Source organism: Saccostrea cucullata, unplaced genomic scaffold (assembly GCF_032062105.1).
Source record: "Saccostrea cucullata isolate Sc308-1 unplaced genomic scaffold, CSIRO_AGI_Scuc_v1 ctg4593, whole genome shotgun sequence".
NCBI lineage: Eukaryota > Metazoa > Mollusca > Bivalvia > Ostreida > Ostreidae > Saccostrea > Saccostrea cuccullata.
In genome coordinates, this window is record NW_026933573.1 from 38,490 (window position 1) to 56,177 (window position 17,688).

A 17,688-nucleotide genomic window follows, 5' to 3' on the forward strand; every position below is an offset into this window, starting at 1 on the left:
CAATATGAGGTGGCCTCTGGTCCTACTGATTCACAATATAAGGTGACCCCTGATCCCTCTGTTGATGTACAATATAAAGTGTTCTTTGATCTCCTTACTGATGTGCAATATGAGGTGACCTCTGGTCCCCTTCTAATGTTCAATTAAAGATGACCTTTGGTCCCCGTACTGATACACAATAAAAATGGCCTCAGGTCCCCCTACCGATGTACAATATAAGATGTCCTCTGGTCCCCTTTAATGTACAATGTAAGGTGACCTCTGCTCCCCCTGCCAATGTACAATATAACGTGACCCCTGGTATCCCTGCTGATGATCAAAATGAAAAGGCCTCTCATCCCCTTACTGATGTACAATATAAGGTGACCTCTAGTCCCCCTTCTGGAATTAGATATAAGGTGACCTCTGGTCCCCCTTTTGATGTACAATATAAAGTGGTCTCTGGTTCCCCTACTGATGTACAATATAAGATGACCTCTGGTCCTCCTTCTGATTTTAAATATAAGGTGACCCTGGTCCCCCTGCTGATATACAATATAAAGTGATCTCTGGTTCCTCTGCTGATGTACAATATAAGGTTACCTCTGGACCCCCTTCTGATGTTAGATATAAGGTGACCTCTGGTCCCCCTTCTGTTGTTAGATATAAGGTGACCTCTGGTCCCCCTTACTGATGAACAATATAAGGTAGCCTCTGGTCCCCCTACCGATGCACAAAATAAGGTATACTCTGGTCCTCTTCTGATGTTCAGTTAAAGGTGACCTCTCGTCCTCTTACTGATATACAATAAAAAATGGCCTCAGGTCCCCCTACTGATGTACAATATAAGATGTCATCTGGTCCCCTTTTAATGTACAATGTACGGTGACCTCTGGTCCCCCCTGCCAATGTACAATATAACGTGACCCCTGGTATCCCTGCTGATGATCAATATGAAAAGACCTCTCATCCCCTTACTGATGTTTAATATAAGGTGACCTCTAGTCCCCTTCATGGAGTTAAATATAAGGTGACCTCTGGTCCCCCTTTTGATGTACAATATAAAGTGGTCTCTGGTTCCCCTACTGATGTACAATATAAGATGACCTCTGGTCTCCATTCCGATTTTAAATATAAGGTGACCTCAGGTCCCCCTTTTGATGTACAATATAAAGTGATCTCTGGTCCCCCTACTGATGTACAATATAAGATGACCTCTGGTCCCCCTTCTGATTTTAAATATAAGGTGACCCCTGGTCCCCCTGCAGATATACAATAAAAAGTGGCCTCTGGTCCCTCTACTGATGTACAATATAAGGCGACCTCTGGTCCCCCTTCTGATGTGAGATATAAGGTGACCTCTGGTCCCCCTTCTGTTGTTAGATATAAGGTGACCTCTGGTCCCCCTTACCGATGAACAATATAAGGTGACCTCTGGTCCCCTTTCTGATGTACAATATAAGGTGACCCTTGGTCCCCCTGCTGATGTACAATATAAGCTGACCTCAGGTCATCCTACTGATGTTAAATATAAGGTGACCTCTGGTCCCCTTACTTATGTATAATATAAGGTGACCTCTGGCCCCCCTGCTTATGTACAATATAAGCTGACCTCTGGTCCTTCTGCTGATGAACAATATAAGATGACCTCTGGTCCTACTACTGATGTACAATATTAGGTGTCCTCTGGTCCCCTTATTGATGTTCAATATAAGGTGACCTCTGATCCCTCTACTGATGTACAGTAAAATATTAGGTGACCACTAGTCTCCGTACTCATGAAAAATATCGGATGACGTCTGGTCCCCGTACTGATGTACAATATAAGGTGTCCTCTGGTCACCCTACTGATGTACAATATAAGGTGAACCCTGGTACAACTGCTGATGATCAATATAAAGTGACCTCTCATCCCCTTACTGATGTACAATATAAGGTGACCTCTAGTCCCCTTTCTGGTGTTAAATATAAGGTGTCCTCTGGTCCCGCTACAGATGTACATTACAATATTAGGTGACCACTATTCCCCGTACAATATAAAATGACGTCTGGTCATCCTTCTGATGTTAAATATAAGGTGACCTCTGGTCCCCCTACTGATGTACAATAAAAGGTGACCTAAGGTACCCCTGCTGATGTACAAATGTAACTTCTGGTCATCCTTCTGATGTTTAATCTAAGGTGACCTCTGGTCCCCCTACTTATGTACAATATAAAGTGACCTCTAGTTCCCCCTACTGATGTTCAATATTAGGTGAACTCTGTTTCTCCTACTGATGTACAATATAAGGTGACCTCTGGTCCCCCTACTGATGTACAATATAAGGTGTCCTCCAGTCCCCCTACTGATGTACAATATAAGGTGTCCTCTGGTTCCCTTATTGGTGTACAATATAAGTTGACCTCTGGCCCCTCTACTGATGTACAGTACAATATAAGGTGACCACTAGCCCCCTTATTAATGTTAAATATCGGGTGACCTTTGGTCCCCGTAATGATGTACAAAATAAGGTGTCCTCTGGTCCCCCACTGATGTACAATATAAGGTGTCCTCTGGTCCCCCTAGAGATGTATAGTATAAGGTGTCCTCTGGTCCCCCTACTACAAGAGAGGACCTCAGGTCCTTCTGCTGATGTACAATATAAGATGACCTCTGGTCCTACTACTAATGTAAAATATAAGGTGTCCTCTGGTCCCGCTACAGATGTACAGTACAATATTAGGTGACCACTAGTCCCCGTACAATATAAAGTGACCTCTGGTCCTTCTGCTGATGTACAATATACGATGACTTCTGGTTTTACTACTGATGTACAATATAAGGTGACCTCTGGTCTCTCTACTGATGTACAGTACAATATTAGGTGACCAATAGTTCCCGTACTAATGTAAAATATCGGGTGACCTCTGGTCCCCGTATTGATGTACAATATAAGGTGTCCACTGGTCCCCCTACTGATGTATAGTATAAGGTGTCCTCTCCCCCCCCCCCCCCACCACTGATGCACAATATAAGGTGTCCTCTGGTCCCTCTACTTATGTACAGTATAATATTAGGTTACCTGTAGTCCCCCTACTTATGTACATTATAGGGTGACCTCTGGTCCCCCAAATGATGTACTATAAGGTATACCCAGGTCCCCCTATTATTTCCAATAAAAGATTACCTTTGGACCCCAATTGATTTAAAATATGACCTATGATCCCTCTGATGATGTTAAATATAAGGTGACAACTGGTCTCCCTTATGATGTATAATATAAGGTGGCCTCTGGTCCCCCTACTGATGTACAATGTAAGGTGATCTTTGGTCCCCCTATTGATGTAAAATATTAGGTTACCTCTGGTCACCCATTATTATTTTCACGATTCTGTTAATATATATATTAGAAAGTTGATCTTTATAAAGTTATAAATATGATTATTTTGGAGTAAGACAAAGAAAATTGTCTATCATATAAAATTCAATTAATATATAAGGTGACCTGAGGTCTCCGTATTGATATCGATGAATTTACTTTTGTGCCTTTAATGCCTGGAGAGTTCCTAAAATGTTTTATTACTACGCAAAATGACGAACTATTTGCGGGGGACCCCAGGTCCTATTTCAGCGTACGTTTTATCCTTCTGCATGTATTGTATTGCACCTAAGGTATCGTGATATGTTTCGGATCGGCTAAGTTCAGTACTGTCCCAGCCCTAGAAAAATTGTGTATTTTAATATAATTAGACTGTTTATTTATGTAATTATACTTGATTAAACAGTATTATAAAATAACATTGCAACTGACAAGAAAGCAACCATAATAAATAAATTGCTATTTTGTTTCAGACTTATCAATTTCAGCTAAATCTTGTCGAATTTTTTTTAAAAATTCGAGGTGAAATCAAAAATTAAAATAACTTCTAAAATAAGGAACACGACATTTTAATTAAAATATATGGCGGCTTTTTTTTTATATTTTTTATTTTTTCAATTTTGCAGATTTATTGACCTGGTCAATCGGTGTAATTTTATCTACAATACCCGAATAAAAGTCAAGGTAAAGGTTCAATTATCTCCTACTTCACATCATCACCAATCCTTTTTTTCAACCAAAGACCCTTATTTAAAATATATACGCATGTATTACAGCAATTACAATCTTTTCAGCTGTCAAAATCATGTTTACTTTCGTGGGATCTAAAACGAAAGTAGATGGTAGATGGATACCGATCCCAATCAGAATTAAGACGAAGAAAAACAGAAATAAAAAAAATCGAGGCGGGGGTATAAAATCGGGGCGGGCGGGGATAAGAATCTAGGAATATTTTTATTATGGCCTAAATTATAAAAACCTAGAACACTGACGCAACACATGTTTAGTAGGGTTATTTTTTTAAAAAACTTAGTTTTACTGCAGGATAAACGTCTCTCACAACTTGAAGTTTAAAGAAGGGAGGAATTTGAGCAAAAAATACATCTGTAAAATTTTATGCTTTGGTTTAACAATAAAAAAAACAATAGTTTTAAAATGAAAGCCATTATATAAAGTATTTTGAAATAATTTCAAAAACATATTACTTGTACCTAATCTCTATGATTTCATTCTGACAAAGAGATTAAATAAAACTTTTCAGTATTATGTGCAATCAGCCTGTAGGCAGCACAGGATGTTATGTGCAGCAGCAGAAGTCTAATACTCATAGGCAAGGAGAACAAAAAATCTTTCAACTTCAGTTATTTATAAAAATAAAGTGCCACGCCACAGCATGATACGCCCGTCAAAAAATTACACAATTATCTTTAACAGTTTAGACTGCAAGAAAATCACTTCAACCTTGATTCTAAGATTTCCATGATTTTTCCATTTTTAAAAAAAATATTTCTTTATCCATCCCCTGTGCTGTAGGCATAATTATAACAAATATCACATAACTGACAGATTTCTATACTGTTTGTGTTAAACTTTGTCAAATGCCGGCCATCATAATAAACAATATCAAATTAGTCTTAACAACTTAATCTATGCCAAATTAATTTTGAAAAGAAAGGCTGGCCATCAAATGACATTTGCTATGACCAGCAGTTCTGCCTAATCCCCAAAGACAGATAAGGCAGCGCTTGATCAGATAGCCTTCCTACATTGAACTCATTAATTAATCTTTGACTGGATGCTTGTCTACTCATTACTCCCTAAATATTAATGGATCTGCACTTTTTATCCTAAAACACTTTTATAAAATACTCCATGATTTCTTTTTAGATTTAATGCCAGACAGGTTTTATATTTAATTCATATGGTCAAGTAGGCATGCTGATTCAACCCCACCCCATAAAATTAGTTTTTAATTAATTAATATTATATAATATCAGATTATTAGTTTATTATGCAATATCAAATAAGTTTTAATTACTTTTTATCAAATTCATTTTAAAACTTAGATAGCTAGCCACCAAGAGCTATTTTTAATCTAACAGCTAGGCTGGCTGTCCATTTGCCCAATACCCAAGGGATAACACCAAACCTCCTCACACTAAACTCATTAATTTCTCTCTAATTTGACATGCAACTTTCTGCTATCAAAATTCTTCCTGACCAGTGCTTGATAATTATGCCCATGGGACAAACTGAATTCCTCTCATTAACACTGAAATTTCTTTAAGATTGCTGTAAAGTATATGATGAAAAAATAAGTTTTTACTTGATTTAATACTTTTTTAATAAGGATACAACTCTATTTTTTACATTTTTAGGATTAGGAAATTTAAAATTTAAAAAACTTAAATTTTTAAAAAATTTCACTAAAATTAAAGGTCACAGTGACCTTGAAATAGGTCGCGACACACCTTCTACCTAAGATGTATACTTTTGCCAAGTTTGATAGCTCTAGGTCTAATAGTTTTCTAGTTATGAGCCGGACAGGATTTTTCCATATTTGGCCATAGCGTCTTTATTAAAGGTCAGAGCGACCTAATTTTGGTGCGCGACACACCGTCTACCCAAGAAGTATCAGTTGACAAAGTTTGATAATCCTAGGCCTAATAGTATTGAAGTTATGAGCCGGACACGAATGGACAGACGGACAGACGGACAGACGGACGGACGGACACGAAGCCTATAACATAATACGTCCCGTCTTAAGACGGGCGTATAAAAAGAGAGCCCTGAAACACATACAAGGGTCATTCAAAAAATATGTAGACAGTGTCCTCCATCATCATATTATTCTTACAAAATTTTAGATCAACACATTTTTATATGTAAAAACATTTATCTTATCAGTGTGTAAAGTTTCATTTCATTTGATAAAATGGAACTCGTGTTAGACAATTTTTAAAGTAACATTTTTTGTCACCATGGAGCAAGGTTAACAACACTGTGACGTCAAAAACAACATCGAGAAATTTTCTTAAAATTACTCTGCCTTTTCATTTCATCCACGTTTTGTTGCTGCTTCTGAATTCATGAATCTATAGCCATTTACACCTAGTTCGCTAACAATAGTTTGAGTACCTTAAGTTAAATTGTCAATGTTTTCAAAGCTTAATAGCGTAACTCATGTTTGCACAGCTTCAGCAAAAGTGAATCGCACATCACATTTGATGACGTTACTAACTCTTTGAAAGATATTTTTTATAATATAATATGTTTTTTCGCAGACCGTTCATGGTCCGATTTCAAGACTCTAACACTCAAAAAATAGTCATTCCCATTATAAACAAATGCATAGCACATTTTGTATCTATTTCCTGGTTCACCAAGCATTCTCAGAGTTCATTTTAAAGGTTTCCCGAATGGAAAACAAAATTTTATCGGTACTCGCTGCTCCGTGACGTCCTTCGACGTCATCGTTTTTTTGCTTTTTTTTATGAAGTCTTTCTGCCTTTAAAGATTGAAATCTTTTAAACGAAGCGATGAATTACATTAAATTTTAACATCTAAAGTAATTGAACACTTCTAAATTTAAACATTTCAAATTTATTTCATTTAAGAGCCATTTATTAGAGGTATGACTCCCAACATTATCAAGTGTATAATTAGACAAGAGGCCCACGGGCCTTATAGGTCACCTGAGTACCATGTAACAACTTTCCAGTGATTGTATTTGGTTCGTGTTTTAATCCAAAAGCCATGAAATTCACAAATTTTGAAAGAGGCACCATTGCTTATCAAAGGGCAGATTTCAACGCATTAATTTATTTTAGTCAAAGTACCCCCCCTGGTACCTCTGACCCAGCGGCCCTGAAATTATCTATTTTGAAAGAGGCCCCTTTCTTCATTATAAGGCCAGCATTTTTTTTTTTATGTTTAGGTTTAGTTATGAACATGAGAATAAAAAAGTCCCGAAGGAGAAGGAAATAAAAATTTTTTTGATAAATCAATTATTAACATTTACAAGTACATTCTTTTTCTATGCTATTCTAATAGGCTCCTTACCACTGAACACATAATGCTTACAAATAGGAAAGTAGAACATTTAATTGCTTATTTCATCATCTGCCAGTTTGGGTCAGTTATATAAATTTTGTGATATTGGTCAAAATATATTTTAAAAAATCAATTCTTTAAAAGTCTTTCAATATACATATGTATCTTCATTTTTTTAATATATGTTAGGTGAATGTGCAGACATTGTTCTAAAATTTAATCCTATCATAAAACAGACAGGGGGTATTGCGGGTGTAGGGTGAACATTTTTTCAATCAAGTGTAAAATAATTTTTCTGGCTGATACAAATGATACTACATGCCTGTATATATTTGTATATTCTTGCCTTAACAATTTCTTCCTCAAATGGACTGAACTTTTCCCATACTTTATTCATTACATCTGATGCATAAGCAACCCTTTTCTGAAGAATGATATTGCTTAGACTGTAAGCTATAACAGAGACCTAAACAATGTCGCTGGCAATATGCAACAGCTACCACGGGCAGTTTAAAACCTGGGGGAGGAAAATAATTTACAGACAGATACTTTTGAAACGAATACATAATTATCTCAACAGCATGTCATTGTGCAACAAAGTCGTCAGCATTTTATTTGTCCTTTGAACAGGTGAAACTTTTTGAATGGCACTCTATCAATGAATTTTACACTAAACCAAGCTATCTTTTCAGATATCGCTTTATTTACCCGCCGTTTCATCTTAAAACCGGAAGTGCGAGTTCGTAAATTTGAAATCTCGATCCCGACTCAAATTTGACATGGGAAAGAAAAAAATTGTTTTATTTTTTTCTGAACATTCAAAACCTTGAGCGGAGGGTTTGTAAAACTGAAAATAAAATAAATCCTGGCCTTAAATATGTAATTAGATCATTAGCATATTAACCAGGATGTTCAAAGAATTCATGCATTTCACTATATAATCATTAGAGCCCCACCCTAAAACAAGAACCCCTGACCCTGGGGCCATTAAATTCACAATTTTGGTAGAGGCACTTTTGCTCATCATGCACTATGTACTTAATTAGTTTATTTAATACCCAGGAGCAGAGAAGAAGATTTTCAAAGAATTCATGTATTTTCACTATATAATCAATAGAGCCCCGCCCTAACACCAGAACCCCTGACCCTGGGGCCATAAAATTCACAATTTTGGTAGAGGCACTCTTGCTCATCATAACTATGTACTTAGTTGGTTTATTTAATACCCAGGAGCAGAGAAGAAGATTTTCAAAGAATTCATGTATTTTCACTATATAATCAATAGAGCCCCGCCCTAACACCAGAACCCCTGACCCTGGGGCCATAAAATTCACAATTTTGGTAGAGGCACTCTTGCTCATCATAACTATGTACTTAGTTGGTTTATTTAATACCCAGGAGCAGCGAAGAAGATTTTCAAAGAAATAATGCATTTTCACTACCTACTTATTTAGCCCCACCCTAGCACTAGAACCCCTGACCCCAGGGCCATGAATTTTACAATTTTGGTAGAGGACTTGTTGCTGATTACAATCATGCAAACAGTTTGACTGCTTGATGTCCAGGAGTAAAGAAGAAGATTTTTAAAGATTGCATTAATTTTAGTGGTTTTGGCCCCACCCCTCAGGCCCCAGGGGGGCAGGGATCATGAAATTCACAATTTTTGTTCCCCTTCACCCATAGATGCTTTGTGCCAAATTTGGTTGAAATTGGTTCAGTGGTTGCAGAGAAGAAGCTGAAAATGTTCAAATGTTAACGCACGACGACGGACAAAAACAGATAGCAATAGGTCACCTGAGTTTACTCAGGTGACCTAAAAATAGGTCAATTTAGACCCTGCTCCGTGACCCCATTTTTCTGTCTTAAATCTTTGATAATTTTGATAATTTTCAAGATATTTTTACAATTTTTTGTCTCAAATTATTTGGATTTATTGTTAAAATATGTGTACTAAATTTGATAATAATATGACGTTAAATAAAACTAGATATCATTGAGATGGTGCCATCTCAAAGGGCCCCGCTTTCAACAATGAACATGAAAGTGTAAGGTTGTTTAAAAGGGTTTATTTTGAAGAGGAACATTTGTGTAATACAGTTAGAGTAATTTAGTACGACTTCACGGATATTGCTAGGTACAGATATATATCGAAGTTATCTTGTATCCCCAGTTATATAAATTTACTGGAATTAAAGAGAAAAAATTATGCGCCAAACAAAGATTTTTAAACAGAGAGGCTAATTCTGACCATGCCCTTGAAACTTTGACCAATCTCACTGCACATCCATTGACCAGTGGAACTCTGTGAGTGAAGTAATATCGAAATTGGGCCAAGGAGAGAGAAGATATGCTCCTGACAAGGATAGTTCATAAAATTCTGCTATGACCTCGACCTTTGACCTAGAAACATGGTTCAAGGTCACTGCACACCAGCTACCCAAAGGCACTCTGTGAGTGAAGTATGAGACAGATGGGGCTAAGGAGAGAGAAAAAATGCTCAAGACAAAGATTTTTCAGAAAATTCTGCTATGGCCCTGACCTTTGACCTAGAAACATGGTTCAAGGTCACTGCACACCAGTTACAGTACCCGCATCGTTATTCTTTACAATTCTATCGTCTTCTATCGTGCGTGTATCCTATCGTATCCTGCGTGTATCCTATCGTATCCTATCGTATCGTGTTTTCCGTTTATCAGGTTTTGCGTTTTCTATCGTGTTTTCCGTTTATCGTGTTTTGCGTTTATCGTGTATATCGTTTATCAGGTTCTATCGTGTATCGTGTTTTGCGTTTATCGTGTATATTCGGAAACCCTCGCTTTTTATCTTTACTATGTAAAGAAACTACTGAGCTATTCCGAGTGTCTTTTTCGTTTTGTTAATAAAAATAAGATTAGTTCAACCGAAAAAGAGAAAATAAAGATTTATCCCTTTCTTTTTCATCAATAGAAGAAATATTAAAGCGTAGAAGGAAAAAATAATTAATCGCGTATTTCATGAATGAATAAATTGATTTATTAATAAATAATTAATTAAATAAATAAAATAATTTTATCATGGTAAAGCAGAGAGTAATTGTCAGAATGTAAACAGTAACTCTATTTTTCGGAAATGAAATTATAAGAAGATAGATCACCTGGTCTATTTCTTTAAAAAATAATTTATCGAATTGTATGATTTATTTTGTCAAAATTAAATACTATTAATATGATTTTCTCAAATGAATTGGAGTTACCGGAAAAAGATTTTTGATAAGCTACGATGTTCCCGTACACAAAAAGCAAATAAATAAAAAATAAGCAGGATATTGAAATGTATCTTTTTTTCATGCAATATTCTGTTTTTCCTTGTTTATCGTCTGATAACGTTAGGAAAATGTTATCGCGTCTGACCTGCATATATGCACAATTATTTAAAGTCTTGATGTTACAAATATAATATTACATAAGACAATGATCTAGATGATTTTAACAACGATTTTGGCCGTATACGTTCAAATTTTAAATTTATTTTTTAAAGCTAATCATAAATTCCTTGACATGTGTCTAAATTAATGAAAGAAATCAAAATTATAAAATATAATGCATGAAAATATTCTTCCCAATTTATCACACCATGGCTGTTACTATAAAATAGAAAATTTTCATTAATTTTATCTGGCATTAGATAACATTAAAATAATATATACATGTACAGGGGAAAACATGAAGTTTTTTAACAGCCTACCTTTTCGGCGTGGAAATAAACTCAAAATATAATCCATCGGGATGCCAAAAATCAAAATAAATCGAGGACCTTTCCTTACAAGAAAACTGACACGTATGTGTAGCTCTCTAATTAGCACACTGTCTTCCTGTGCGGTCAACCACCCCTGACCCCCTTCTCCCCTAACTGACACGTCGGCCCGTGTTTGTGATCACCGTCAACATACCTGTACTGATTTCTCACCTGGGGTCAATTAGTAACCTCGAATACTACCTGGTTCTAATGAAACGCGTCTACTTATTTTCGGGATTTTGTTCCTAACTTGTCTGAATAATTTTATCAAAGAATTAATTCAAAATATATTCAATAATTGTATAATTTATGGATTAAAAAATCATCTTGAATGTTAAATTAAAATTCAAATAAATCAATTTAATGAAATGAAATCCCTAAACTCACTCAGTTGATTTTTTTCATTTCGTACAATGTTTCCATTATGTTTATGTAAATTAAGGCTTATGAGAATAAGCTAGGTTTATGTTGAAAAGAATACCGTAACTTTAACATCTACCAGGTTAGGTTCTGATATTTACATTTAATTTGTTCAACGATTCTGATTGGCTGTTATTTATAAACTAGATTCAGTGGCAGAGTGGATTGTAAACAGAAGTCTAATATTTTATTGCCCGTTTTCCACGGTCTTAATTCTAATTGTGACTGCGCATTGCGTGTACAGAAATATGTGAGATGTGTGAACAATTTTTAATACAGATTTGTATGTTTTCGTGATTTATAAACTGTAATCGATTGGAATATCCAGAGGCAGTTATCTCACAATGGCGGATGGTAATTCGAGACCTCGCACTCGCCAACGTCCACTTCAAAATTTGTCAAGTCGATGGGACGCTACAAACATAAACAATTGGACAACAACACAGTTTCAAGAAGAACTTCTAAAATTAAGTATTCGCGTCCCAGCTAATATTGGAAAGGCGACGCTTAGGAAACTATATTTGGAAAACGTAAGCAGAAACCCCGTAGTGAGAGAACGGCGGGAAAATGACTCGTCCCAAAATAGTCACCATGATGAGCATCCTAATTCCTCGACAGAGGCACCAACTGTGTCACAGACAGAAGTAATTTCGAATATCGGAACATCTGCGCATACCGAGGTTTCTGACCAGACCGTACAACCTGCTCAAACGCATATAAATTCGGGCTCGGAATCCTTGCGTAACAATTCCAACATGGCCGCCAGTGTAAATAATCAAGTAATCAGCGGCATGCTGAATACAATGAACTCGATGCAGCAAACCGTCATGGGTCTTCAACAGACAGTGCTCAGACTGATGGCAGATAAGACGGGAAATACAGGGAATAACATCAATGACACGGGAAATTCACTGGACACGGCGTATGCGGCCATGAGGAGCCAGACTGTCCCAGCAACTCAGAATACAGGTGGGTATAGATTACCACAGACAGAGTTTGGTGTCCCCTCTGAAAACCTTACGCATTTAGATATTGTTGGGGATAAACTCAGAAAGAAGATATGGGAGGGGAAAGACTTGAATTTAGCAGAATTGCTAATACCCAAATATGAGACAGAGAAGACGAAGAATATCACAATAAACTTGTTGAAATATGAAGATCCTCGACTCCATAAACAATTGACTATAGCCGAATTTATTACTGCATTCGGAAGATACAAGAGAGTCATGTGTCAAAAGTACCCTGAGAGACAAGTTGAACTGGACAGGTACGAGGCAAACATAGTGGATATTCATAATGTTTATGGTCAAAAGTTCTATGATTACCATTGCCAGTTTTCTGCCAGAGCAGCCACAGCCCTAAGAGATCATAATGTTAAGGTGGATTGGTCAGTTAAAGACTTGAACCTTATGATGATGGTGATGGGAAATGCTCAAGCCAATACCTGTAATACATGTTCATCAACATTACACATGTCTGCTTTCTGTCCAAAAATATCTGAAAGTAGAATTCCAGTGATTACTTCATCTCCATCACAAAACTCAAAGTCATCATCAATGGACAGATATGGACGACCAAGGACCATAATAGATGGGAAGGAAGTGTGTAATAACTTTAATGAAAACAAATGCAAAAGACAAAATTGCCAGTTTGAACATATTTGCACAACATGTCATTCTAAGGACCATGGATCCTCATTATGTAAGAATGTCTCCAGAGTCCAAAATAAGGTTGGGAAAAAGTGACTAGACAACAGGACAATGATGACAGATAATCTCCTAACAACGCCTGTTAACATAAAAGTTTTAGCACATGAACTTTTCCATCATCCTGACAAAGACTTTGCGAAATATTTGTGTGATGGTTTTACTTATGGCTTCGATACTATGATTTCTAATGCAGATGCGGATTCAGAAACGTAGAAATCTTCTGTCAGCTAGAAATCAGCCAGAAATAGTAGATAAATTTAAGTGAAGATAGAAGTAGAAAAAGGTTTCGTGGTAGGTCCACTAGAGTCACTTCCATTCCCAAAATACAGAGTAAGCCCAATAGGCATGGCAATCGGGAAATATTCAGGGAAACCAAGGCTTATCATGGACTTATCATCCCCTCATGATAATGAGCATCATGCCAGTGTCAATTCGATGATAGATAAAGAAAACTGTTCTCTGTCTTATGTTAAAATAGATGACGCTTTACGAATTATCCAGACTCTAGGATGTGGGACCACTATGTGCAAAACAGACATTTCTGATGCCTTTAAACTTGTTCCGGTTCTACCCAAACAGTGGCATATGTTTTGTTTCAAATGGAGATCACAATATTATTACTATACAAAATTATCATTTGGTTGCAGATCAAGTCCAAAGATATTCGACAATCTTTCCCAAGCAGTGTGCTGGATAGCGCATAACAATTATGGAATCAAATATATTCTACATCTATTAGATGATTTCATCACTTTCGAACATCCTGAAAATGAAGGTGAAACTAACATGAATTTGTTGTATCATATCTTTCAAACTCTCAATATACCAATGGCACTGCATAAAACCGAAGGACCTACCACATGCTTAGAGTATTTAGGCATCATTTTAGACTCACAGTTAATGGAAGCCAGACTCCCAAACAAGAAACTCCAAAGAATAACAGAATTCCTTCACAAATTTCAGTCACGCAAATCTTGCACGAAGAGAGAACTTCTGCAGCTACTTGGCCATTTGAACTTCGCCAGCCGTGTCATCCTCCCAGGAAGATCGTTTGTTTCCCATCTTATCACCCTATCCACCACTGTTAAACAACTGCATCATTATGTGAAAATAAACGAACAATGTAGGGAAGACATGCAAATGTGGCTGAGTTTCTTAAGCAATTGGAATGGCATTAATCTATTTTATAGTATGTCTCAGATTACATCAGAGGAACTAAACCTTTATACAGATGCTTCTGCAACGGTAGGATATGGAGGGTTCTTTAAAGGAAACTGGTTCTCCGAGCCTTGGACAGATGAAGTTAAACAATTATGTGATAGTGATACAGAATTATCAATTGCTTTCTTTGAGTTATATCCCATTGTTGTAGCTTCCATTCTCTGGGGTCATATGTGGAAGAAACAAAGAATAGTATTTATGTGTGACAATTCGGCAACGGTAGCAATCTTAAATAAGGGAAGATCAAAATCTGTACATATTATGCCGTTAATGAGACGATTAACTCTTGTGTCTGCTCAACATAATTTTGTATTCTCTTCAATTCATGTTCCTGGTAAACAAAATACTATAGCAGATGCTTTATCACGTTTACAGATTTCGAAGTTTCGCAGTCTGGTACCCAGTGCCCAAGAGCATGCAACCAAAGTACCACCACCCAAAGATGTTTTGTGGAGCTCGAAGACGTAGTTCAACAATTATGGACAAATGCCGTAGCACCAAGCACAAGATCCACTTATAGGTCTGCGTTCCATATGTACGTTCAATTTTTATTGATGTCATGTGCCATTTCTAGTGCATATACATCGGACATCCCAGTGACTGAAGACTATTTGATATACTTTGTAGCTCACTGTGTTAGTAGGCTTAAGCTAAGCTTTTCAACCATTAAGCTGTATTTGTGTGGTATTAAATTTATATGTCTTGAAAGCAACATTGCTTACCCAGATGTTACCAATCTGTCTCGACTTAAAGCATTGTTAAATGGTGTCAAGCGAATGCAGTTACCATCTTGTAAACTAAGACATCCTATAACTTTTGACATACTGAAAAAAGTTTGTGTATATTTTCATAGAACAGAAAGTTTTAGAAATCTTATGTTAGAAACTGTTTGTACTGTAGCATTTTTTGGTTTTTTAAGGTGTGGGGAATTTACCATTAAGGATTCTTTTGACCCCACAACAAACTTATGTGTTAGTGACCTTAGTGTTTTAGAAAGTTGTGTCTTGTTAAATCTTAAGATCTCAAAAACTGATCCTTTTAGAAAAGGAATTACAATTAAACTGTTCCCCACGAGCAACATAATATGTCCATTTTCAATCTGTTGTAAATATTTGAAAGCACACTGTTCCTTGCCCTTTTCAGCCAAGCAACCATTATTTGTAAATAGCGATGGAAATGCTTTAACAAGAACTGAATTTATTTCTGAACTTAAGCATGCTCTCAAATGTATTGGATGTAATGCAGATGTTTATAATGGACACTCATTCAGGATAGGGGCAGCAACCACTGCAGCTGCTGTCCATATGGAAGACCATTTAATAAAGGTGTTAGGTAGATGGTCTTCTGATGCTTACTGTAGATACATTAGAACACCAGAAACTGTTTTAAGAGAGGCACAAAAGTCGATGACAACCATTTAATACCTTGTCACCTGACATTTATATTCAGTTTTAGGTTTAGTTGACCTTTGTCAGATAATTGCATACAATTTTCGTTTTTTTCACCATTAAGACCTTTATGTATTATAAGGATGAACATGTATATCATTTCTATTCTGTATTATTAATATTGCATTTTTGGGGGCACTCAGCTTCATTTTGATTGCAACACCATTCACCTGAGTTTGGCCATCATTTAATAATTTTTGATCATATATATAAATTATTAAATTTTAAACCCCCAAAAAATCAGGTAACTTGTTTTAAATAGCTTATATTCCGGCTCTTGTTACCTAACTATGAAGTGGCTTTCATTTCGGCATGCTGAGAGAATATCTCACTAAATTCATAGAGAGGCTACACCGAGTTTATAAGCATTGATGATAGATCATCTTCCAGACATTCTCTTCCGGCTCTTGTAGCCTGGAACCAGTCCATCTTTCAGTCTACCACACCGAGTTGAGTACTACGTGCTCTTCCGGATCTTGTCGGTCAACCATGACTGGTCTCCTATGCTGCTACACCGAGTTGAGTTTAGTCTTGGAAGTTGAACCTCAATCTCAAAGCACACCAGTTTCACCGAGTTGACTGGTACATATATCTGTACCTTTCTTCCGGCTCTTGGGACTGGTTCCGCTGTTTTGGGGATAGGGTTTTTTAACTGATTAAAACTATGAGAAGCTGAGTCTGCCCCTATTTATGCCAAAGTATATTTATGTATTTCAATGTTATTTGATGTGTTTGTATTGGAAGTTATTGTGGAATGTTTAAATGTTAGACTTAGAATAAATGTTTTTACCTACTATACTATTTTATCTTTTCAACATAAATAAGTCTTTTAATAAACTTAAAAAATTATACTGCACTTATGATACATGCACTTTCGAGTCATCGGATTTTCTACGTAATACGGACAAAATTAATTCTTGGAAACAATTTCATCGATCGTAGAAACGGATGAAATAGTTCTAACATCCTAAACTATGAAAATTAGCTAGCAATATTTTTTAACGGTATCCTACTATAGAAATAAAACAAAAGGAGTCATCTGATCCGCCGTGACCATGCAAGACTAATAAATACACCGAATCAATTTATAGCATTAATCGATATTATTCCATATGTATATAACTTTATTTAAGAATTCAATACTATATTTGGCTATTTGGTTAGATCTTGTTTATCTAATTATAAATTGGTTGCGGACTTTCAAAATACCGCCCTTCGAATATGCCTAATATGAGATTACCAGGTCAGTGTAAAATGATTTTTAAGGTTTAATTCGGCAAATGAATTATTAAACCTTAAAAATCATTTTACACTGATCTTTTGTTATAATTAGAAACAGTACAAACAGAGTTTAATAGCAATGATTTATAATTATTTAGTCGGAAAAGTCGCATTTCACTCTTTTTATATCTGTTAATTAATTTTTCTGTTTTGTATTGTAAGAAGAAAGTAATTAAACATTCAATGTTCGTTAATAAATACGAGGTTTTAAGTATCTGTAATGTTAAATGTTTACATGTACATAAGTCAGAGCTTAGCGTAAACGTACAGTGGCACAGTTTACATGTATTAATGCAGAGCGCCATTATTTTAATAATTATTTAGATTTCTATTCAGGAAATTTAATTTTCTTGAACTGTTTCGTTCTTGATAGATCCTTCATGTTAAATTTATCAATTTTGTTAAAGCCGTTTTCTTTAAACCTTTCTTTCGGCCGGTCTTCTA

At 36.1% G+C, this 17,688-nt stretch overlaps 1 protein-coding gene across 1 annotated transcript; it reads left to right on the forward strand.

Annotated features, from left to right (window-relative positions):
* Positions 1–11,605: 11,605 nt before the first annotated feature.
* On the forward strand, positions 11,606–16,654 carry LOC134238681 (uncharacterized). The gene is made up of 2 exons (XM_062720800.1): positions 11,606–12,554; positions 14,891–16,654. The coding sequence occupies exons 1-2, from the start codon at positions 11,930–11,932 to the stop codon at positions 15,934–15,936; spliced, it is 1,671 nt and encodes a 556-aa protein (XP_062576784.1). The 5' UTR covers positions 11,606–11,929; the 3' UTR covers positions 15,937–16,654.
* The last annotated feature ends 1,034 nt before the right edge of the window (positions 16,655–17,688 follow it).